Below are 27,069 nucleotides of genomic sequence, written 5' to 3' on the forward strand. Positions count from 1 at the left end.
TATATATATATATATATATAAAATAATAAAAAATATATAATAATAATGCAAATTAAATTTGCATAAATGAAATAATATTGAATAATATATTTAGTATTATCAAAAAGGAAATATATAATAAATGACCAAGATGGTATATGGAATAATTAAAAAAAAAAAATATAATAATAATAATGTAGAAAACAATAATATATTATATATATATAAGTATACAGAAAAGATTAAATTTTGAATTTAAATAAAATACACACTTTGTTACATTTTGTTGCACTTTGTTGCATTTTGTTGCATTTTGTTGCACTTGGTTGTATTAAAATACGAAAAAACTTTTTCCCCAATCGGTTTTTTCGAAAAACTCCCCTAAACTTTTAATATAAATACTAATACACACTTTGTTGCACTTTGTTGCAATTTATTGCACTTTGTTGTATTAAAATACGAAAAAACTTTATCCCCAATCTGTTAAACGAAAAACTTCATTTAAATAAAAATTAAAAAAAAAAAAAAAAAAAAATAACTTGTACGTGTGTGAGTGTTGTAAGGTATTTATTATAGGATAATAATTATATATATAAAAAAAAAGAAAAAATGATACTTACGGGTCATTGGTCTTTGGTAGGAGGGTGCCAAGCTCCTTGATCCTGTCGTTGATGTTAAAACGCCTTCGTCGTTCGACTGAAAACGGAAATTGTAGACATCAATCATGGGTTTGCATGTCAGATAAAACGATACTAATTCTTTCGTAACATGCTCACACTTTAATCTCACTATTATATATATATATATATATATAATATATATGTGTGTATAAGCTTTCTCTCTTGTCGATTTTATTATTACACGCGGGTTACACTAAATAGATTAATATCGCAGATAAATTATTTATCATCACCGTTTGTATTGAAATGTATCTTTAAGATGAATATAATTGACAGATAATATTGACAAATGTTCATATTTTAAATGAATATTTTTATATATATATATATATATATATATATATATATATATATATAATGAGATTATTCGTTTCATTTAAAATGATTATTTAGTTCATTGATTTTAAATGATAATTCACTTCATAGATTACTAAATGATCATTCATTTCATAGATTCAAAATAATAATTCAGCTTCTAGATTATTAAATGATACTTCATTTGATAGATTAATAAATAATATAAATAATTTCATATATATATATATATATAAAATAATAATTCATTTCATATTCATTCATTCTAAATGATAATGCATTTCATAGATTCAAAATAATAATTCATTTCATAGATAACTAAATGATATACTTCATTTCATAGATTAATAATTAATATAAATCATTTCGTATATATAAAATAATAATTCTGTTCATGGATCACAAAATGATGATCCATTTTATAGATTTAAAATAATAATTCATTTCATAGATTAAAAATACTAATTCATTTCATAGATAACTAAATGATATACTTCATTTCATAGATTAGTAATTAATATAAATCATTTCGTATATATAAAATAATAATTCTGTTCATAGATTACTAAATGATAATCCATTTTATAGATTTAAAATAATAATTCATTTCATAGATTCAAAATAATATAATTCATTTCATAGATTCAAAATAATATAATTCATTTCATAGATTCAAAATAATATAATTCATTTCATAGATTACTAAATAATATATAATTCATTTCATAGATTACTAAATAATAATACATTAAATAAATGTTCAATGATTATTTTCAATTAATAGATATGAAATGAGTTCAAGATGAGAATTGATTAAAATTAAAATTAAAATGAAGTAACAAATAAATGAAACATTAATAATGTAAAAACAATTGATTGTTTTTTCTATTCTATTTTCTATTATATTTGTCCTTTAGCAATATGTATCACGAGGATTTGTATAATAGCACACGTTCCTCTAGAAAGGATTGCAAATGGGATTGCACAATTTTCAAGGTAACGTCAAAGAGACGAACCATCGGCACGTGACCTCGATTTCGATCGATTATTCCGGCCAGGTATATCGAACAGGTATTTGTATGTGTATATCACATACTAAAGGTTGATTTAACTTCCATCTTAAAACACCATACAATGTTACTAAATTAGAGTGAATTTATTTTCTTATTGTTTTTTCAATGAATTGTTTAAATGATTTATTAATTGTAAAAAATAACAAGAACAAAAATATATTTATTTATTTTTTATTAGTGTCTTTTTAAATGCACAATTCATTCGTGCATTTAAAAAGCAAAAATGTATCGCTTATCAAATGAACAGTAGAAACACAATACTATGGTATATCGTTTAAGATAAGATATGAAAAATATATACACGGTGTCTCGAACAAATATTCTACAATTTTTTAAATAAAACATCTAAAAATTTAATTATTCATAGTGCAATATATTTTACACATACACATTTGTTTCTTAACATGTTAATTTTTATCATATACAAAAGGTATCTTATATAAAAAATATATAATATATTTAATAAATGTATTATTTAATATTATATTTATATTAAATATTTTATATTATTATATTTATATATAAATAATAATATATTTATATATATATATATATATATATATATATATATATATATATATTTATAATTTTAAATATATATAAATATAATATTATAAAATATTTAATAAATATAATATTAAATATAATTTTTTGAAATTTATATTAAATATTAAGTATACGTATATTAAGTATTTTTTTTTAATATAGATTAAATTATATATTATATCATATACAATATTTTAACACGCACACCCTCCCTCCCCCCTCAAAAAAAAATATAAAAAAATGTTATAGACAAAAATTCTGTAAAAATATATAACAATGAAAAGAAAAACACCCAGTAGAATAAAAAAAATAAAAAATAAAAAAGAAAACACTTACACAATACACTTAACAATAGTTCAATAAACTTTTAATTACATTGTCCGTGCATAAAAGTGATCGAAGGGTTGGGAAGGTTGAAGGGAGAGAGAGGGAGGATGTAGACGTTAAAGCATGAATGGAAATATAATAAACGGGTGTCGATTAATTAGTTAAATTTTCGCAATACACCTTTTCAATTTGGAAATATATTTATTACGGTAATTAACCTTCCGGCAATCCATATTTAAACGTTAATAAGATTTAAAGATTAAAATGCTGACCATAGCCGATTATTTCGATCGTTTTCCATCTACCACCGCCATCCCTTTTACCCCGTTTCCTTCACCCTTTTCTGTACACTAGAATTTCATCGAATTTTCAAATAGGAAATTTTCATTGGCGATTATTATCTCACGATTGAGTCTTATTAACGTACACGTTTGTTTCCATTTTACATGATATCCACCCACACACACACACACGCTCACACACATACACAAGTAGTCGATGTAAACAATTATTAATAAACGAATATAATCGAACCCCATTGCTTGAATTTTTAATTATTTTTTTTGTTTTTTTTTAATCTGACGATTAATAAAAAAGAAATTATTTTTAAATATATTTTAAATAAAATATAAATTATATAAAAACTGAATTTTAATGCAAATGAAATCAAAAAAATTTTGATTACTTTTCGGTATTCCTAATATTATTTTAATATTAATAATTTATTATTTTTTTACATATATACTTAAATGGAACTTTTTTTATAAGTATATACAGTAATTAAAAAAAACATAATAATTATAATTACCTATAGGTAGAGATAATTTTGTAATATAAAAAAACAAATAGGAGCACTTCTCTAACCCTTCAGATTATTATATTATATATTATTATTGTTACTATTATTATATATACTCATTTATATATTTTTTGAATATTCTCTTTTTCTTATATAATCTTATAATATATATTTTATAATAATTAATTCGTAATATATAGCAATTGAATATAATAATAATAATAATTATAATGATGACACATATATAATGTTAAATTTGCAAATATATATATTATATTATTATTATATTATTATTTTATTATATTTGCAATATTATTTATATATATATATATATTATCTTATATTTAAATCATCGTATTTATGAACTATATTAATGTTAAATATATTTTAATAAAAATACGAGAAAAAAATAATTCAATGATATATTCATAAAGAAAAAAATATACTTAAATACACTTAAACTCCTAAAAAGAAAAAAAAAAAGATTAAAAGGTGGTGGAGGAGGTGGTGGAGGTTAAGGGGGGGTGGGGGGATGAAAAAAGAGAGGAGAAATAAAAAAGGGGTAGTATGAAAAGAAAATATAATAAAAATAAAATTTGAAAAAGAAAAAAACAAAATAAAAAACATAAAATAATACTTAACTCATTAAAAAAAAAAAAAAAATTGTAAATTTAATATTACAACGTATTCAAAATATTATTTCTCAAAATCGTATATAAAAATAAAATAACATATATAAATATATAAATAAAAATATGTGAAAAATAATTGAATGATATAATCATTAAAAAAAAAAAAAAAAAAAAAAAAAAAAATACTTAAATACACTTAACTCGTAAAAAAAAAAAAAACAGAACAGAAAGCATAAGAAATGGAAGGAAGAGAAAAAGTAGGAGGAGGAGGTGGTGGAGGTGAAGGTGTAGGTGTAGGTGTAGGGGGAGGGGAGAGGGAGGAGAGAGAGAGAGAGAGAGAGAGAAAAAAAAGAGAAGAAATAAAGAATAGGGGGATGAAAAATAAAATCGTCTTTGAAAGGAGTTTATTGCTACGAACGTATATACTCGTATTTTCCATCGTTTTCAAAACGTAATTACCTCTTTATCGTGTGCCCGTTCTTTGTTTCCATTTTACGCTGTTTCTAACGCTAAAGGGTGGATGGTTGATGGTGGATGGTTGTGGTGGTGGATAAAAAGTGAGAGAACAAGAGAGAGAGAAAGAAAGAAAGAAAGAAAGAAAGAAATAAAGGGTGAAAGGTAAAGGTAAAGGGGGAAATAATGGTAATGAAAAAATTATGACGACGTATAACGCAAAACTACAAAACTACAAAACTCCTACCCTTATTCTTCTTATTGTTGTTTTATTTTTTTTTTTATTTCTAGTTCTTGTTCCGATTTTTATTTTTTTTTTTTTTTATTTTTTTTTTTTCTGAACGAAAAGTATTGCAAACAAAGTGCCCGAAGGTATTCGTAACGGGACTCTTTCGAAGATAAAATGTGTACACGTATATATTGTAATGTGAGTATAGTGTAAGTGGAATGTATATATATATATGTGTGTGTGTGTATATGTAAGAGAGAGAAAGAAAGAGAAAGGAAAAAAAAATCAAACGTAGTATTGTAGGTTTTAAAATCGGGTCACGTTTATATTATATATATATATATAGAAACTCAGGTTACATATAAGAAAAAAAACAAATTCTTGCTTACGTTTCCACCCGATAAGATTCAATCCTATTTTCTTTGATGATACATAAGTGTGTATATGTATGTATATATGTATATATGTAAGTGAGATAAGTATGTATTAAGGGTTGAGTAGTTTAGGGTAGGGTCGTTTATTTGATTTTATTTTTTATCTTTATTTTTAAGATTGTAATAATTTTTATTCGCATATTTACTATAGTTGTTCTTTTTCTACTTTAATATATATTTATATTATTTATTAATTAATTAATAATATAAATTAATATTATAATTATATATTACACGTTATATTATATTTTATATATTATTATTATATTAATAATATATAATTATATATTTAACATATTAATCTAATTATATATTAATATGAAATATATAATTTTTAAATTATATAATAAAAACTTTTTATAACAAACTAATTAACTTATAAAATAAATAAAAATAAATTGGAAATTTTCAATTATAAAAATTCAACATATAAATATTCTATGATATATTAAAAAAAATAATAAAACTGTATTAACAATAAGAATAAAAAATATTATATTAAATTATAAAATTTATATTTGACCAAGAAAGAAAAAAAAAGGAAGTATAATAGGTATACCTACTCAAAAAAAAAAAAAAATAAGTTTAGAAGATTTAGAGATAAAATAATTTTGATTTTGACTAATCTGCGTGCACAACGTTCGTGTGCATATACAAACATTATACATACACACATGTATGCACACATACATAGAAACATATGAAGTTTCTATGAGAGATATAGGAATGAACGAACGGTAATTCGTGTATTCCGTTTGACGAGGTACTACAGGGTGATTAAGTTAATAACAGCGTGACGTGTTCTCAGTGCATAAATTATTTCAATACATATATATACATATAAGGTTGCGTATTAAGCACGTAGGATCGTTGGTAAGAAGGATCCATTTCTACTAACTATAATATCAACGTGTACATAGAAAAGTTAACTCAGTTTTAAGTATAAGTGTGTAATACCAAATGGGGTGGGTGGGTGGGTGGTGATTTTAGCAACGTACACGTTTCACGTTTCAACTTATATTTTCTACTATTTTATTGCTTATTGCTTTTCTACAGAAAATGTAGAACCATAATAATACATAACGTAATCGTATAATTTTAAAGGTTTTTAAATTGATTACTATCTGAGAACAAATGTTTTCAAAATATTATCAAATCGTTCACAACCACAGCCCAGGTTTTTTGTTGTAATAAAAAAAAACGATATAACGAATGATTTTGTATTAGAAAAAAAAAAATAATAATAATAATAATAATAAAAAGAATATAGATTGATCGTGAATTAAAAAAAAAAAAAATAACTTACTCATATTATGATTATCCTTTTTCTGTCTATCCTTTGCCAATGCATGGATCTCAGCTTCGGTTAACAAAAGTGGTTCCGGTTTAATTTGAAGATCCGGTAAATTTGTAAGACTACCACCATGATTATCCTTTAATCCATCGCCCAAGGATCCAGCCTCGAACGACAGGATATCGTCCAGGAGATCTTCCGCCTATAATTAATTAACAGAAAAATATATAATACAAATAAATTCATTGGACAAATTTTTTTTTATTTATATTCGATTCATTTCTATTCATTTATTTATTCTATACTTTTATGAATTTCAAAAAGTTAATTAAAACTTTTTCAAAAATTATTTATTACAATCACCTATATTTTTATTTAATAATTGAATTAATAAATAAATAAAAATTACAAATGAATAATACGAAAAATTAATATATATATATATTGGATATATATTTAATAAATATAATAATATATGAAATCATAATTTTACGTTGAAAAAAAAAATTTTATACAAGAAATAAAAAAGTAATAATATTTTCTATAAAAAATAAAATAAAAATGTGTGAATGATTCTTATAAAAGTATTTCGATTAAAAATAAATGATAATATGTATGAATAATAAACGAATGTGAACGAACGAACGAATGAATGAATGAATGAATGAATGAATGAATAAATAAAAATAAATAAATAAAAATAAATAAAAATAGTAGAAAGAAATAGGTAAAATGGGGAAAAGAGGTTAAACGACACACAATATTTCCTAACTGTTCTAGAAAAATGTAGCACCCACCATTAAGCGATCATTTATTTCATTTATTTTTCGACGGCTTAATTACCGGCGCGGTGGAACGTTAAATGCCGACACTTAATTGCACCGTAATTATAAAGTAATTTACCGTTCGGGTCCGCGTACTAAAAATGTTTTATATGTATATTTATACTACCTACACACATATATATATTTATATATGTATACATATATATATATATATACCAACATTATTGATAAGTATGGTATTAACTAATACGAAAACTTTGATATTCGATTTATAATAATAACAACAACAACCAAAACTCTCATTCTCTCCATAAATAAATAAATATATATAAATATTAATAAATATTAAAATATAATAAAATGAATTTGATAATTAATCATAAAAATATTAAACAGACAAATAAACTTAAGCTTAATTATCACATATGTATATAGATATTAATGAATATTTCTATAAGCAAATTTAATAATACTAAATTATATTGATTAATATAACAACAAGTTACAGGATTAATATTATTTAATATAAAGCTTAATTAATATCTCTTTAAATATAATTTATTATATACATAAAATATTATTTTTTTAAAACCTCATTTCTATAACCAAATTTATTAATACAAAATTATTGATTAATTTTAAATCAAGATACATATTAATATTACTTAATGTAAAAACTAATTAATATATATATATATATCTCTCTCTTTAATGAATTTATTATATAAAATATTATTTTCTATAAACAAATTTAATAATACAAAATTATTGATTAATTTTAAATCAAGTTACATATTAATATTACTTAATATAAAACTTAATTAAAATATCTTTAATTAATTTATTATATAAGGTATATTATTTTCTATAACCAACTTTAATAATGCAAAATTATTGATTAACCTAAAATCAAGTTAAATATAAATATTATTTAATATAAAACCTAATTGATATCTCTCTCTTTAAATAATTTATTATATAAAATATTATTTTTTAAAACCTAATTTTTATAACCAAATTTAATAATGCAAAATTATTGATTAACCTAAAATCAAGTTAAATATTAATATTACTTAATATAAAACCTAATTGATATCTCTCTCTTTAAATAATTTATTATATAAAATATTACTTTTTAAAACCTAATTTTTATAACCAAATTTAATAATGCAAAATTATTGATTAACCTAAAATCAAGTTAAATATTAATTTTACTTAATATAAAACCTAATTATAATATCTCTCTCTCTCTCTCTCTCTCTCTCTCTCTTTAAATAATTTATTATATAAAATATTATTTTCTATAACGAAATATAATATTAAAAAAAAATTCCATTGAGTAACATAACAACAAGGTTACAGATTAATATTATTTAAAATAAAACTTAATTATAAAATACAATTTAATTAATTTATTATACAAATTATCAAATAATACAATATATATGTCTATGTATATATACATATGATGAAATTGTACTAAAAAAAAAAAATAAAAAAAAAACCACATATATATTATATATTTACAATATTTATATGAATGAATATACGTCTCTCTCTATATACATATATATTTATACAAATATATGTCATACCGTTATGCAAACATTACGTAAACAATAATAACCAAGGCCTGTCGGCAAAATACACAAACACATTTCGATGATGCCGACTGATGATGTTATTATACTATACTACGTGAAATGAATTGAGTTAGTACGAGTATAACTCTTTGATGTTGAACCAAACGAACGTAAGCAAAAGCTGTATACACAAGTATTCCTTCTCTCTCTCTCTCTCTCTCTCTCTCTCTCTCTCTTTCTCTCTCTTTCTATCTTTAAACCTAATATGTTCTCTAACAAGAATTGTATAACACACAAGAGATAGATAAACTTATGTATTAGTAACGTTTAAAATCAATTTTACAAATCTTTATGACGAGAGTTGTTAAAGATCAACGTGAATTTATGGTTTTTTCATATTTACTCAAAATGACTTACATTATTTTTTTATTTTATTATATTTTATTACATTATATTTTTTATTTTATATATATATATATATATATATATATACGTAATATTAATTATATTAATAAAATTATAATTAAATATTTTTATATATTAATTATATAATTTATGTATAATTATTTTATATAAAATATAATATAATAATAAAATTAATTTAATTAATATATTATATAAAAATAAATAATTATATAATATATTAATTAAATTAATAGAATTATATTTTATATAAATTAATACAAAATTATTAATAATTTAATAATATAATATAATATAATATCATATTAATATAATTATATTAATTAAATTAATTAAATATTTTTATATATTAATTATATAATTTATGTATAATTATTTTATATAAAATATAATATAATAATTAAATTAATTAAATTAATATATTATATAAAAATAAATAATTATATAATCTATTAATTAAATTAATGAAATTATATTTTATATAAATTAATACAAAATTATTAATAATTTTATAATATAATTAATATTATATAAAATATAATATATAATTTAATATTATATTAATATAATTATATAATTATTATATATATAAATTAATACATATATTTATTTACAACAACTTATTTGATTACAACAACAACACAAAATAATACCACAATTACAATGGAATATTATTATTAACATATAATTTTATTTTATATGCAAAATTAAAATTAATACGAATGTGAAATATTTATAATAATTAACTGAATTATGTTTCGTTCAAGTATACCTTAATATGTTATTATGAAAAATGTCAATGTATATTTATATAATCGTCATAATTATAACAATCGTTTTTTAATGGTCTAATGCAATATTATATCATATATATATATATATATATATATATATAGATTATTTATTACATAAGAAAATATATATATATATAATGTTAATACTAAATTCTTGAAATGTTTTTCATTTCATTGATACGTTAATGAACTTATAAGACTGATCATTTAACATTGTTTACGTTCGATAATTGTAGCAAATATAAATAACCGGTTTGACTTTTTTTTTTCTTCACTCCTCCTCCTCCTTCTCCTCCTCCTTCTCCTCCTATTACATTAATTCCAAATGGAACATTTCCGTTTGAAAGGAAACAGAAATAAGGTTTAGTTAGTTTGAATAGAAATATCTCGTACATAATTCTTTTATAATGAAGTTTTTAACAAAAATAAATAAATAAATAAACTATTTTTTTTTTTTTTTAAGTAATAAGTAATAATTATTAATAAATATAATACAAAGTTATTCGTCGTTTAATTAATAAAAAAATATATACACATATACATACACACGAGTTATTATTTTAAAACGAACAAGCATGTTGAATGATAGATAAAAATAAAATCTTTCCTTTAAACCTAACAGCTGAAAATAAAAAAGGTAAAGAGTTGACTGAAGTTTGTGACGATGTACATGTGTCTGTCTGTGTGTTATATATATATATACATACACACACATATACACGAGATTACAAGATCCTCGTAGTTTTCTTGATACCATTATGATAAAAGCATGTATTTTGCTTGCTTAAGAAGGGGAACCAAGGTTTTTGTACTCGAATGGAAAAGCTTGGTAGGAATAAATGAAAAATCTTGAAGAAGAAAATCAGATCTTCCTTCCCATTGTGTCTTATTATATTCAAAATATAATTGAGAAAAATTTGATATTTATATAAATAAATCTGTTCACTTTAACATTTATTTTGCATTATTTAGGTAAATTTTTTAATTTAAAAAAACATGTATAATATAAATTAACTATGTTGAATTATTTGACAAATTTACTCAAGCATTTAAAAAAGAAATTAATTTGTAATATTTTTTCAAAGATATTTAATTTCAATTAATTTCAATTTAAATTTGATTTTTTTTATGATCTCAAATTTGTTTTAATACTTGTATGAAAATTTGTTTGATTATTTTTTAATTGTATCAAAAAAGAAAAAAAAAATAAATAAATAAAAAGAAATCAATCGATTAACTAACATGATTCAACATTACCATTGAAAATCAATTAATTTTCCATGCAAATTATATTCCATAAGATACGTAACGATCGTGATAATGATGATAATGATCGTGATGACTAAGTATGTCAATAAAAATAAAAATAAAAATCAAATAACAATTCATCAATTAAAAAATCGATTATACAGTCTATTATCCCACTTGATTTATTTTGTATAAAAAAAAAAAAATAATAAAAATACAACAATCAAATACTTCTATTAAATTCTTACAAAATATCATTCAGATATTGTTAAAAGAATTACTAATAATGAAAATATTACTAAGAAAAAAAAAACTAAAGTTAACATAAATCAACATTATCATTAGATCAAATTAATTATCATGCAAATATTATAAAAAAAAACGTTCAATACGTAAACGATGAATCACTATGACGAAGATAATGATAGATGTGAGTAATATTTAATAACAAAATAAAAAATAAAAAATGGAAGCAAATAAATATAAAATGTATGTAACAAGTATGCAACATTATTTTCTATGAACAACAACAATAATAAATAAATAAATGAGAATAAAAAAAAGAATAAAAACAGAAAGACCCAAAAAAAAAAAATGAAAAGAAATCAAACGAGTATAATACGAGTGATAGAAAAATGCAAATTAAAAAAACCAAATAAAAATAAAAATAAAAATAAGAAAATTACTATGATAAAGATAATGATGAAATGAGTAATATTCAATAACAATAAAAAATAAAAAATAAAAAATAGAAATGAAATGCATGTAACAAGTTTTTCAACATTATTTCGTATGAACATCATATAAAATGTATTTAACGAGTATTCAACATTATTTTCTATGAACAACAACAATAATAAATAAATAAATGAGAATAAAAAAAAAGAAAAAAGAATAAAAACAGAAAGACCCAAAAAAAAAAATGAAAAGAAATCAAACGAGTATAATACGAGTGATAGAAAAATGCAAATTAAAAAAACCAAATAAAAATAAAAATAAAAATAAGAAAATTACTATGATAAAGATAATGATGAAATGAGTAATATTCAATAACAATAAAAAATAAAAAATAAAAAAAATAGAAACAAGTAAAAATGAAACGCATGTAGCAAGTATTCAACGTTGTTTCGTATGAACATCATCAACAACAACATCAACAAATAAATAAATAATAATAAATAATAAATATAAATAGAGAAAGATAAAGAATCAAAAAAAATAAAAAAAGAAAAAGAGAGGGAAAGAATAAAAAGGTGAAGTCCAAAAGAATTGAAAGAAATCAAAGTGTGACATAAAGGTAAAACTAAAAATAAAAATAAAACTACAAAAAAAATAGGATTAACAAAATCAACGCGTACGAGACAGAAATAGAAAGAGAAAGAGAGAGAGAGAGAGAGGGAGAGATCACTTGAGGGTAGAAATAAAAATAAAAATAAAAAAAAAAAACAAGCAATGACTGGGTGGACAACCCAGTGCTGTACATAAATCCAATCAATTATCCGCAATCTAGCAGGTAGATCGATTTGAAACAAATGTCTGAGTCGACATTGCCGGACAATAATAAAGTATTCTACCTTTGGTGCTTCATGGGTGGTAGTAGTAGGTAATGGTAGTGGTAGAATAGAAGGGATGAGGAGAGAAAACGGGGGTGGGGGGGGTAGCTTTTCAAACGGCCCATGAATTTTCCCAGCTTCGATTTCCTGAATAACGTTGGAACCATAAACCGTCGATACGATTTCCAATTCCCATTCTCTTCACCTATCCCTTGTTTTACTTTCCAACTTACTACTACCAATACTCAATACCAATACTAACTACTTTATACCATACTCTCTCTCTCTCTCACACACACTCATTCAATAAGTCAACGTACACATGTGATTTTTCATTCAAATAATATAGTAATGTGTATATTCTCGTGAAAGTTCATTTTGAATAATATTAGCTTATAATTATTATTATATTATTATTATTTAATAATATTATTACTATTAATACCTAATATAAATAATATTTATAATAAATATATTATAGTATTATAATAATCATTTTATAATATGATATTATAAAAATATATATATATATATATAGTATATAATAATAATATTATATTACAAAATAGTAAATTTATATTATTTATCATACCATTGATGCCAAATAAATAAATATTTATGATAAATATTTATATTATTATAATATTAATTTTATAATATAATATTATAAAAAATATATATATATATATATATATATATATATATATATATATATATATATATATATATATATATAAAATAATTAAATATAAAATTAATATTAAAATTATATATTATTTATTATAATTTATATTATAAATATAATGATATTGTAAAATTAATATTATTATAATATAATAATAATATTACATTACAAAATAATAAATTTCTAACATTTATCATACTATTACTATTAATACCATTACATTATTAATACAACACTATTAATACCAAATAAATTAAATATTTATATAATATTATACAATACTATACTTATAATAAATTGAAATACTATGTGAACAATTGTATTACAAATATTTGCACACACACAATTTAATGTTACATATATATATATATATAATAATCTTTATATATTATAATTATTATAATATGATTAGAAAAGATAATTATTAACGTATCTCAAGTACATCCTGTTTTTGGTTAAATGTATTAAATACTCACCAACACACACACACACACACACAACACTTTACGATATACATACTAAAAGTATGATTATGAAATAATAATGTTTTACATTATGTTATGACAATGAATAACACAAAATGATATTTTCATGTATGTTAGTGAAAAGTATTACAAAAAATTACAAAGCAAGTGATGTTCCCCTTTTATGATCATGATAGCTATATACATGCATATACGTACACACATATACACATATCAATGTAATATACCTACGTTCACTAGAAGCTGATAAACCATATCCGACAATACCAATGAAGTACTATAATAATCTTTTTAATGTCAAAGGGACCAAAAGACAAATCCATTTTTTTTTCTTCTTCTTCTTTTTTTTACTAGACGGGATATTCTTTATACATTTATATAAACAAATACACATACATACATACATACATACATAGACAGACAGACATGCATATAAATACAGTTACGCGTTTTGTAATATTCAGTATTGGAAAGAATAATACCCTTGTGGTGTTTGATAATAACATGAGAATTATAACATGGATTTATAAAAACGATATATTTTAATGAACTCTTTCTCTCTCTAGAGAGAGAAAGAGAGAAAGAGAGAGAGAGAGAGAAAGAGAGTAAGAGGGAAAATACAGGATGGTTTTGTCATTTATATTTTTTCTTCTGTTTTTTTTTTTTTTTTTTTTATTCTTTTCGAATGGAATAAAATACGTGTGGGTGATAGAGGGTGGTTATTATACGAGAAAAAGAATTTGTAATCCTTTTGATGTCAAAGAAATCAGTAGATAATTAGTTTTATCTACTACAGAATATACTTATCTAGATACAGTGATGTAAATGATCATTTGTTTAGAATATTTTATTTGGTATATATGTACATATAATATGACAAATTTGTATTATTTATAATTAAACTTTCGTTAAAGAGTTAATTATAAAGAAATGTTTATAGAAATAAAAGAAAGTTTTCTTATAGAATATTTTTACAGAAATAAGAAAAAAAGGTAACAACAAAATAAAAATTAAAAATTAAAATTTATATATATATATAATAAAACATTTCATTACGAATAATATCGATGCAAGTGACGTGTATAAAAAGAATTATATAATATATAATAAAATATATTAACATAAAATAAAGAAAATTAAACACATATATAATATATAATATAATATATAATATAATATATAATAAAATAAAAATAAATAAAACAAATCAAATAAAATAAACCATATAATATGTAATAATTAAATAGATTGTATAATATTATACAAAAATTTATTTATTATATATATATATATATATATATATATATATATATATATATATATATATATATAAATTATATATAATTAAATATATAATTATTATATAGAATATATTTATATAAAATTTGAAAGAAAAAAAAAACAAGAAAAAATATAATATAACGAAGAAGAAGTAATTTAGCAACGAAAACGAGAATTTTCGTTATATTCTCGTCAACGTGTGTATCATGCGTTGCATATATGTATATATGTATATATATATATATATATATTTGTATATGTATGTATATCATAATTCATAATATGAGCCTATTAAGAAGCATAACGACGTGCGTCATCAGAGACGGAAACACGTGTACTTGGATAGGGGATGCTGCTGCTGCTGCTATAATATGCATTACGTTTGTACGTTGTTTTTTTGTTCGTTTTATATGACATACTCACATACTTACACACAGAGATACACATATATGTGTAGCAATGAGTCTGATGATAACACAAGTTAGAGATATATCATATAAAACCATGAGGCGATAACATAGAAATGATTTCACCATAATTCGATATGCAATTTTTCAAATGAATTTAAAAACACCAATTGTTTCTAATTATTTCAATCATTTTTAGTTTGTTTTTTATTTTTCTTTTATTTAACACAATAATTTCAATAAATGTTTATCCTTGTATAGTTTTTAATACGATTTATGTGTATGTATGTATGTATGTATGTATGTAATAGTTTGTTTCGAGGTTAGTCACTAATTAAAGGTAATCGTACAAATGACACGAGTCACACGTGCTTAGGTTATTTAAATTTATATATGTATATATATTTTTATATTTATTATCGACACAAATATTAAAATGAAGTTAAAAGTACATTGTGCATATGTGTAATGCAATCTCTCTAACAATTTTTTTTATAAATTTATATATTTATATATTATAATTTAATATATAAATTATATATATCTTAATAATTATTAATTTTTTAATATATAAATTTAATATATAATATAATATATAATATATATAATAATTTTTTAATAATATAAATATGTATATAAATTACTTATAATATATAATTTATATATTTGTATATTATAATTTAATATATATATATATATATATATATATATATAAAATTTTTTAAAATAATTAATTTTATATTATTTTATATTATTTTAATATTATTAATTTTTTAATAATATAAATATATACATAAATTAATTATAATATATAATACAGGTATATAGATATATATTTATATTTAGTAATAGTAATAGTAATCTAGATATATATATATATATATATATATATATATATATATATATATATATATATATATTTATATACCTAATGAAGGTATATATAAATATATATCCATGCCTTTAATTATAATAATTAGAAAAATATATTATTAATTACAAACAATACATACATACATACATACAATACATACATATAATTATATTAGAATTGCATAATATATAGTTTAGTATATATGGGTGTGTGGATGCATGTATGTATATAAGGGTTTGTTTATGATATATAATAGGGTGCATGATACGATAATATTATCTTTAGGAAAGGGTGTTCTTTAGTTAACGCCTACCACCTAAGTTCCCTTCGATGAACAGAATACTACGAATTAGTTAATATTTCACACAAGACTTAGGTAATCATATTTGAAGATCGACGATACCGGTGTAGCTCTTGTTGTTACTCATGGGGAAACACATAAAGTACAGGAGGTAAAGCAGACGCTCATTAATTATGCATAATCCTGCTTCATTAATTATAATGATCGATAACGAGAAACGTATAATAATACTTCCAATCAAAAAGATCTTACTAATTATATAACATTCGAATGTTATTTATTCTCATTGTAAATTCAAAATAACTAACTCTATTATTTCTTCTTTTTTAATACTTATTTTTTATTATTAATGTTTTTTTTTTTTTTAATACCAAATCTAATAAATTAAATATTACATAATATATTTTTATTTTCTTTTTATTTTCCAGAAATTTGTAGTTTACAAAATTATATTCAAATTAATTATCAATTATTTAATAATTTAATTTTTATTATATATATATATATATATATATATATATATATATATATATTATTTTTTTTTTTTTTTTTTTTAAATTAATATTTAAATTATTAGGAAAATTTGTATACCAAATTAAAATCTAATTTACTTTTTCCTATAATATATTTTTTAAATTTGTGTTTAATGAAATTTATGATCGTAGTAAAAACAAAAAAAGGTAAATAATTCAAAGATTATTAATAAAATTACAAAAAAAATCAAACAAAATAAAATAAAACCAAAACTGAGTAGAAAATTTAATTAGAATCGTGTTCAAGAATCGTGTTCTTTTTATTTTCCAGAAATTTGTAATTTACAAAATTATATTCAAATTAATTATCAATTATTTAATAATTTAATTTTTATTATATATATATATATATATATTTTTTTTTTCTTTTTAAATTAATATTTAAATTATTTAGGAAAATTTGTATACCAAATTAAAATCTAATTTACATTTTCCTATAATATATTTTTTAAATTTATGTTTAATGAAATTTATGATCGTAGTAAAAAAAAAAAAAGGTAAATAATTCAAAGATTATTAATAAAATTACAAAAAAATCAAACAAAATAAAATAAAATCAAAACTGAGTAGAAAATTTAATTAGAATCGTGTTCAAGAAAATAATCACGATCTTGAGCTTGAACTTGTAAAAAGAAAAAAAAAAAGTATATTTCTTATGTTAAACGAATCATCATCATCATTGGCCGCCAACGCACGAGTGATCGTTGTTACGTTAATCAAGTTGTAACTCGATACTTACACGTTAAGTAAAAGATACTCACATGTTCTTTATACATATACATACATGTATTCATGCACATCTTTCTCATTCACTCATACACTTCACTAGCATATTATTCGTACGTAACAATAATAAATAATAATTATTTGAAATAATTTTTATTTGAGAATGTTACAAATCTCAACATAGAAAAATATTCCATAGAAAAATATATTTTTATTCTAACACACAGAAACACATATATCACATATTTTAATATTTAATATATTCAATAGATTGTAGTTATTAAATATTTTATATTTAATATAATAATTTATTATAAGTTTTTAATATATTAATATTTAATAATAAAATATATTAAATATACATGTATTTAAATATTTATAAATTAGATAAATATAATTTATATTTTAACTTATATTTCAAATTAATTTAAAATATAATTTAAAATATATTTATAAAATTTTTTATAAATAATTTAAATTATTCAATATATGATAAAAATATAGTTTTTATTTTAAAATTATTGAAATATATTTTAAATTATATTTTACATTAAATATATTTCAATATATATTTATATATTTAGTATATAAAAATATATAATATATTTTAATTATATATTTTTAATTTTGTATTATAAAATATATAATATATATATATATAATTATTAATAATTTTAATTATTATATTAATATATATAATATAAATATATATTTAATATACATTATATAATTGTAATGTTGATAAATTATAAACAAATTATCAAAATTTTCTCATAACATAATTCAATTACCATACGTTCAAAAAGTATAACTTCCTTCATTAAAACGTAATACAATTACCAATAGTAATTGAAAAAAAAAAAAAAATGAAAAAAATATGCATTTCCTGTAAGAAATACATAGACAGAATTAGAAAAAAAAAAAAAAAAGAAACAAGAAAAAAAAAATAGAAATATCGTAGAAAAATAAAAAACGTCCACACATGTATCCTTTATCTTTTCAACATAAACTTTACGTAACTAAAAACGAGATCGGTTAAGTAAGGTATAGACGTAATGATTACGTACAATTCTCATCCTCTTGTTCACCACCTCCTCCCCCTAACCTCCTCCCAACTCCACCCACTTTTCCAACGTAAACCCCACTTCCTAAACCATTTCCTATGCCCCCCTCTTTCTCTCTCTCTCTCTCTCTCTCTCTCTCTCTCTCTCTCTCTGTCTCTGTCTCTGTCTCTGTCTCTGTCTCTTCCGTAAATCCCTCTCCCCTTTACACCGATCCACCTTCAAACCATTTACCTCCTTCAAAGCTCCTGGCACACAGGGATCACCGGTATCAGCAAGGTTAACACTGCAAATTAGGAACATTATAGCGGCTATCAGCGTGACCTTAAGATGGATACATTGCTACAAATACAACGGATTGCTGTTCATGGCTTTGATTTATCTCATGAGACCATCATACATACATACATTTGTGATAATAATATTACTGTTTAATCTTTAATGATCATTTAATCATCACTACGAATAATATTATTATTATTATTATTATAGTACTTCTTATATAGATTTATCATATATTAATATCATATTTAATATAAATATATTTCATAATTATATTATTAAATTATTTTATATTATAATATATATTAATTTATATTAATTTATATTACAATATAATATACAAAGATTATATTTAATACATACAATGTGCACTTTATATATATATATATATATATATATATTAAATTATATTATAATTTGAATATATTAAATTTAGAAATTTATTATGTATATATATATATATATTATTAAAAATTAAATATAAATATTAAATTAAATTATTTAATTTTTAAATTAAAAAAATATTAAACTGTATAAAGAAAATTATTAAATAAATTAAATAATTGAAATATATTTATATTTAAAGATTTTATCTACATTATTAAAAATTAAATATAAATATTAAATTAAATTATAACTTATTATCATAATATTATTATAATAATTTATTATTAATTATTATATATAGATATATTATAATATTGGTAAAATATAAGTATTATATTATATAGAATATATTTTTCAATGCATTTATTTCATATTAATGATTATTTAAATAATTGAATAATAAGTAAATTAATATAATAAATAATAAGAGTATTAAATACATTCAATGTATATTTCATAATAATTATCACTTTATTATTAATGTATTAAGTATTCATAAAATAATATAAAAAAGATTCTCTCGTCAGTTGTTAATAAAATATTAATAACGATTGAAATATAATATTAACAAAAAAAAAAAAAAGAAAATTATTATTATTGATGATTAAAATGAAATATTATCCTCTTAAAAAATAAAAAATAAAATAAAATAAGAAATATGTTAATTGTAAATTAAGTAAGTTACTGTATCGGATTACGATTAGTATGCATATTGAGATGAGAACAACTCAACAACTCACATCACAAACAGAAAGACAGACAGAGAGAGAGAGAGAGAGAAAGAGAAAGAGAAAGAGGATTGGCAGAGTTTTTTTTTTTATTCTCGTTCGATCGACCATAAAAACTACAGACAGACAAGACAGACAAGACAGACAGACAGACAGACAGATAGACTCACAGAGAAGGCCTGGTGTTATACTCTTTGGAAAAAAAAAAAAATGTTCACGACGTTGTTCAAATATATTATGTACACGTGTACAGCTGCCACAAATTTTGCATGTTACATGTATCGAACCAATTCACTGTTCACACCTTAAATCCCCCCACCCCTTCAGCCTTCTACCATTCCAAAATAGAATCGTATATAGTTTCAAAAAAAAAAAAAAAACAAAAAAAGAAACGTGCATAGTATAATATATTGTGCATATGTATGTGGAGATGTATGTGTTTTGGTATTTAGAATAGGAATCATAATTTTCCTATCATTTGTTTATTGTATATTACTATTATTTTAAATATTTTTTGTAAATTATCTTGAGGATTTTTATAATATATATATATATACGTTTATGAAAATAAAAAAATATATTATGCATGTACAAAAAGAATACAATTAGTGCAATGCATTTACATTTATTATCCATATATTAGAAATATTATTTAAAAAATATATTATGATTTTTTAAAACAAAATAAAATTAGTACAATGCATTGACTTTATCTACATTTAAAATATTATTTAAAAAATATATTATGCATTTATGAAATAAAATAAAATTAGTATAATGCATTTACATTTATCATCTATATTAGAAATATTATTTAAAAAATGTATTATGCAATTATAAAATAAAATAAAATTAGTACAATGCATTTACTTAGATTATCTAAATTAAAAATATTATTTAAAAAATAAACTGTATATTTATTTAAAAAAAAAAAAAAAAAAATAGACACTTAGTAAAATGCATTTACATTTATTATCTACGCTACAAAATATTGTATTATATATTATAAATTTTTAATTTAAAATTTAATTAAATTAAATCTAATAATATATATTATTAAATAATTAAATACAATTATATTAAAAATTAAAATTTAATCAATTTTATGTTTTAAAAAGATTTTATTTATTCTTTTAATTCATATACTGTGAACACATTACATATATATATGAATTATCCATTGGAACTTTAGCAAATATATATATCATACGTATCTTTAGATATACAAACATGTATTATGATTGTAAGATGAGAATAGTATGCAACAAGTAGTTTCAATAACTTATATTATATTCATATCCTTTATATATATATATGTATATATATATATATATATATGTATATACACTTTCAAATTCTAATGCAATATGTTTTAACAGTTACAATATTCATGCATACATATTTGTATAAATATATACATATATAAATTCTCATTCATATACACATGTATATACATGTATTATTATTATTATTATTCATTCTAATCAATGAAAAATACTCTTTGATATATTTCTGTCTCTCTTTCTCACATTTTATCAAAGTAATAATTGTTTTCCCTTTTATTTTTATTTTTTTGTTTTGTTTTTTTTTTTCTTAAAAATTACTATAAAAAAAAAAAAGATTTAAACGAAGAAAGATAAGTGAAGAATGATAAGAAAGATAAATGGGTCGAGCAGTAAAGAAAAAAAAATAAAATGAAAAATACAAGAAGAATTGTCAGTCCTTTAATAATTAATGAGAAGTGAGATATACTTTATATATACATAGTAACACACACGTCATTTTAATACACGTTTCAAAAAAAAAAAATTTTTATACCTAAACAACGACGACGACGACGACGACGACAAATATAAATCTATATTTTCCTATCTTTATTATTTTTTTTTCTTGTATGTTAACACTCGTCAAATATCACGACGATTCGTATTATCGGAATACGGGATCGTGTTACGTAGGTAGTTTCTATCATTATAAAGATAAAACGATATCAGTAAGATTGTTCTGATTGGAGAATAAGAAGGAGAGTGAAGAGGAAAAATCGTTTGAGTATGTGTGTCTTAAAATATGTGTGATCTTTTGAATAATATTTATTTAAATATATATAAATTAAATTATAATTAGATAATATATTTATACTATTAGAATATATATATATATATAATACTAATTTTAAAATACTATATATATATAATATTTTTAATAAAATATTTTAATATATATATATATATATATATATATATATATATATATATATATATATATATATATAATATAATTTTATAATATAATATTTATAATATAATATATATTTTATTATATATATTATATATATATTATATTATTCTATAATATTATTAATTTAATAAAATATAATTTTATAATATATATATATATATACTAGTATGCCTTTATAAAAAAAAATATATAAAAACCGCACTATCACCCATAATCACAATCACCGATAAAATGCATTACCATTTTAAAAAGAAGTAAAACTACCTCAGTTGCATGCTACATTTCTAAATTTGTTATAAATGCATTTGCATTTATATTATAAACAAATATTACCTAGTCACGTCTACAAGAAAAGAATCTCTCATAAAAAAAAAAAAAAAAAACAAAGAAATTCTTTTTAATACAATCCTAATTTATTTCTATTACTATTCATCAATCAATTAATTTACATTATTTTCTACGAACATTATTCTAATAATTTATAAAAGAAACCTATTATTTCTATTATTTTATATATATTATAAAAAGTATGAAATAATTCATATTGATTTATATCATATCATATTATAATCATTATAAATTCATATGAATTATTAATAATAATAAATATTAATTCTAACTTAGATATTCATAATAAATCGTAAAATGAGATATATATATATATGTAGGTTAAGGTCGTATAAAATTATCTCCTTATTAATTTCACTTGACTACTTTCCATAGTACTTTCTATTTCTATCAAAATGATTTATTAATCATCGTATTAACGTAACAATTACTTATGCTTTTAACTCGCATACCACCCATCGTAATCGATTACACGCATCTTACGTAATTTATAACAACAGTCACGATTCCACGTAAATGATACATGCACATAATCATACATACATACATACATTCATACATACATATATATATATATATTTACAAAGGATACGTATTCGTACCTTGTAACAGTTTAGCAATAAGTGACCGACTAATAACAAATTAGATTTGAAGAAAAAAACCTTCGAACGATGAAGGATAATAAAATAAAAAAACATAAAAATAAAAATAAAAAAAGGAATGAAGTGGGGAGGTGGAGGAGGAGGAGGAGAAGGAGAAGGAGAAGGAGAAGGGGGGTGTAAAAAAAGAAGAGTAAAAGTGTGTGTATGTGTATGAGAAAAATTACTAATCGAAAGAAATTAAATTATTTACGAACTTTACTTTATTCCTGAATAAGAAAATATGAATAAGTGTGAATACACAGACAGACAGACAGACAGACACGTATATACTTATGTATATTATATATGTATATATATATATGTATATGATATATTAGTTTGAGGATATGTAGAGTGATTGTATTTATATGGGTATGTGTGTGTGTGTGTGTCTGTGTCTGTGTGTATGTGCGTATTACAACCCACGTAATTTATTCTACAGAATGTTACGTGCTTTCGCATTTATCTAATCGCGAATTACATTCCCGTAATTCCCCTGGTACGACGCGTCTACGTAATTTGCAAAGTACCTCTACCTATCTCCATCTCTATCTCTATTTCTTTCTCTTTCTATTTTCTATCTTTCTCTTTCTCTTTCCCTTTTTCTTTCTCTCGTTTCTCTTTTCTTTTCTTTTCTTTTTTCTTTCCATTGCACTCATCTTCGTTCGTACCCGTTCGCGGCTTCATTATATATATTATTTTTATTTTCTTTTTTTTTTTCTATTTTTCTCATTTGTTATACTTCTTTAATTTATATTATTTTGTATTATATTTTATTTTAATTTCTATTTGATATTCTTGTTTATTATTTCCCTTCTGTTTCTATTTTTTTTTTTAATTTTTAATATGAATTTTAATAGAATTATTTTGATTTTTTAAGTTTTGAATTAAAAATTTTATTTTGTTTGTATGTCATCATTAATTTATTATTCTTCTTTATTTTATACTATTTTATATTATTTTATTTTCTATTCTGGTATTCTTTTTCTTTATTTTTATTCTTTTTCTCATTTCTATATTTTTAATGTTCAATTTTAATTTTGATTTTTTAAGTTTAATTTTATTTTGTTTGTATGTCATCATTAATTTGTTATTCCTCTTTTTAATTTATATTTTATTTTGTATTATATTTTGTTTTATTTTATTTTCTATTTTATATTCTTTTTATTAATTCCCTTCTTTTTCTATTTTTTTTTTTTTTTTAATTTTTAAATTTGCATTTTAATATTAATTTTAATTAGTTTTGTTTTAACCTCATTATTATTTTGTTATTCTTCTTTAATTTATATTATTTTGTATTATATTTTGTTTTATTTTGTCTATTCTATATTCTTTGTATTATTTTCCTTCTTTTTCTATTTAATTTTCATTGCAATTTTATGTTTAATTTTAATTTTTTTTTTTTTTTGGATCTTTTAACCTCATCATTAATTCACTTTCATATAATGAAAAATTTTAATACATAAAATAGAACTCAAAAAAAATACTTTTTGATAACAAGCTGCTGCTGAGAGTTTCATTTCATTTTTTATTATTATTATCATCATTATTATTATTATTATTATTATTATTATTATTATTAATAATTCTTATTGTTTTCTATCGATCGATGTTTCTCTCTTTCTCTTTCTCTTTCTCTTTTTCTTTTTTTTCTTTTATTTTCTTTTTGACGCGAAAATACGAACGCGAACGTAAACAAAAGTAGTTACGGTAATTGTAATGACGATGGTAATATAGTAGTAGTACGATGTATTAGTGTATCTCGTGTGTTCGTGTACGTCGTTTTGATTTTCAAAGCATAAATTTATTATTCAACTCACGTTTTATACGTTTACTTACGACTACTGATTAGTTTGTATCCTTTTTCTACTTTTTTTATTTCTCTCTCTTTTTTTCTACTATAAAAATAGTTAAGATGATAAAACATAATATAGCGAAAAAAATATTCTCTTCTCTTCCTACTTTATTATTATTATTATCATTATTATAATTATTATTATTTTATTTTTTCTGGTTATTAAAAATTTATGAGTTTAACAAAAAAAAAACATTGTGGTAATATTTATTTCATATTTTTATCGAAATTTTAATCAAACTTAAATATTAGATAGATTATGTTAGTTTGAGATTATATTTATCGTCATTTAAATATTATATTTGAATACTATATGTTAGATTTCTGGTATCAGATTCTGTATATGTGTGTGTGTGTGTGTATGTGTATGTGAAGAATAATTCTATAGTATTTTTAGTTAATGTTCATCGAGCAAAATTACATAAATAAAGAGTTAATTATATTTTGTACAGTAAATATTTATTAATGCAAAAAAAAAAAAAAAAAATAGATGTGTAGACTTTATTCTTTTATTTCTTTTTTATTTTTCCTTCCTTCCACGATTATCAGAATTTTTTTGTTAAAAGAAGAAAAAAATAAGGAAAAGAAAGAATTTGTATAGCCTAGTGTTACCTAATCGTCTATAAGTATTTATAGATGTAATAACAAAAATTACGAAATTATTCATTAACAAAGAAATTATTTGATATATAAATTCTGTATATAAAAAAAAAAAAAAAAAGTTCCATTAAGGGGACCTTCTACTCTGCAATTTAAAAAAAATTTTTTTTTTTTTTTTTTTACATTTTTCGAATGTATATATATATATGTAGAAATATTGTGTTAAAATTTCAAAAAGATCCGATGTCTCTAACTACATTTTTGGTGCCTGAACGTAACTACCTCGGACCGCTTTCCTGAGCGTTCGGCGCGCACGGACGACTCTTATCTTGTTCAATCCCTTTCTCTTTCATTGTTTATTCAAGCAGTTTTTTTTATTGTAATCTGTATAATCCTTCGTATTGTCAGGTATATTTTTCGGGGGATCAGACATAGAGAAATATATAACTGTCTGAAGATGATGATATATAGATTATTAAATTATGATGAT

General features: G+C 20.6%; 1 protein-coding gene across 2 annotated transcripts in view; it reads right to left on the reverse strand.

The window, feature by feature from the left end:
• Window positions 1-27,069, reverse strand: part of Mitf (transcription factor Mitf) — a 97,024-nt gene that overhangs the window by 21,598 nt on the left and 48,357 nt on the right. For both annotated transcript variants that reach the window (XM_015332639.2, XM_089178657.1), the window contains exons 4-5: window positions 6,774-6,963; window positions 600-675 (exon numbers count right to left, since the gene is read on the reverse strand). In XM_015332639.2, coding sequence (XP_015188125.2) covers window positions 600-675; window positions 6,774-6,963 — 266 coding nt within the window. The remainder of the gene's footprint in view (window positions 1-599; window positions 676-6,773; window positions 6,964-27,069) is intronic.

The sequence above is a fragment of the Polistes dominula genome, unplaced genomic scaffold (assembly GCF_049000335.1).
Source record: "Polistes dominula isolate Pdom_NZ unplaced genomic scaffold, Pdom_raw_medaka contig_11, whole genome shotgun sequence".
NCBI lineage: Eukaryota > Metazoa > Arthropoda > Insecta > Hymenoptera > Vespidae > Polistes > Polistes dominula.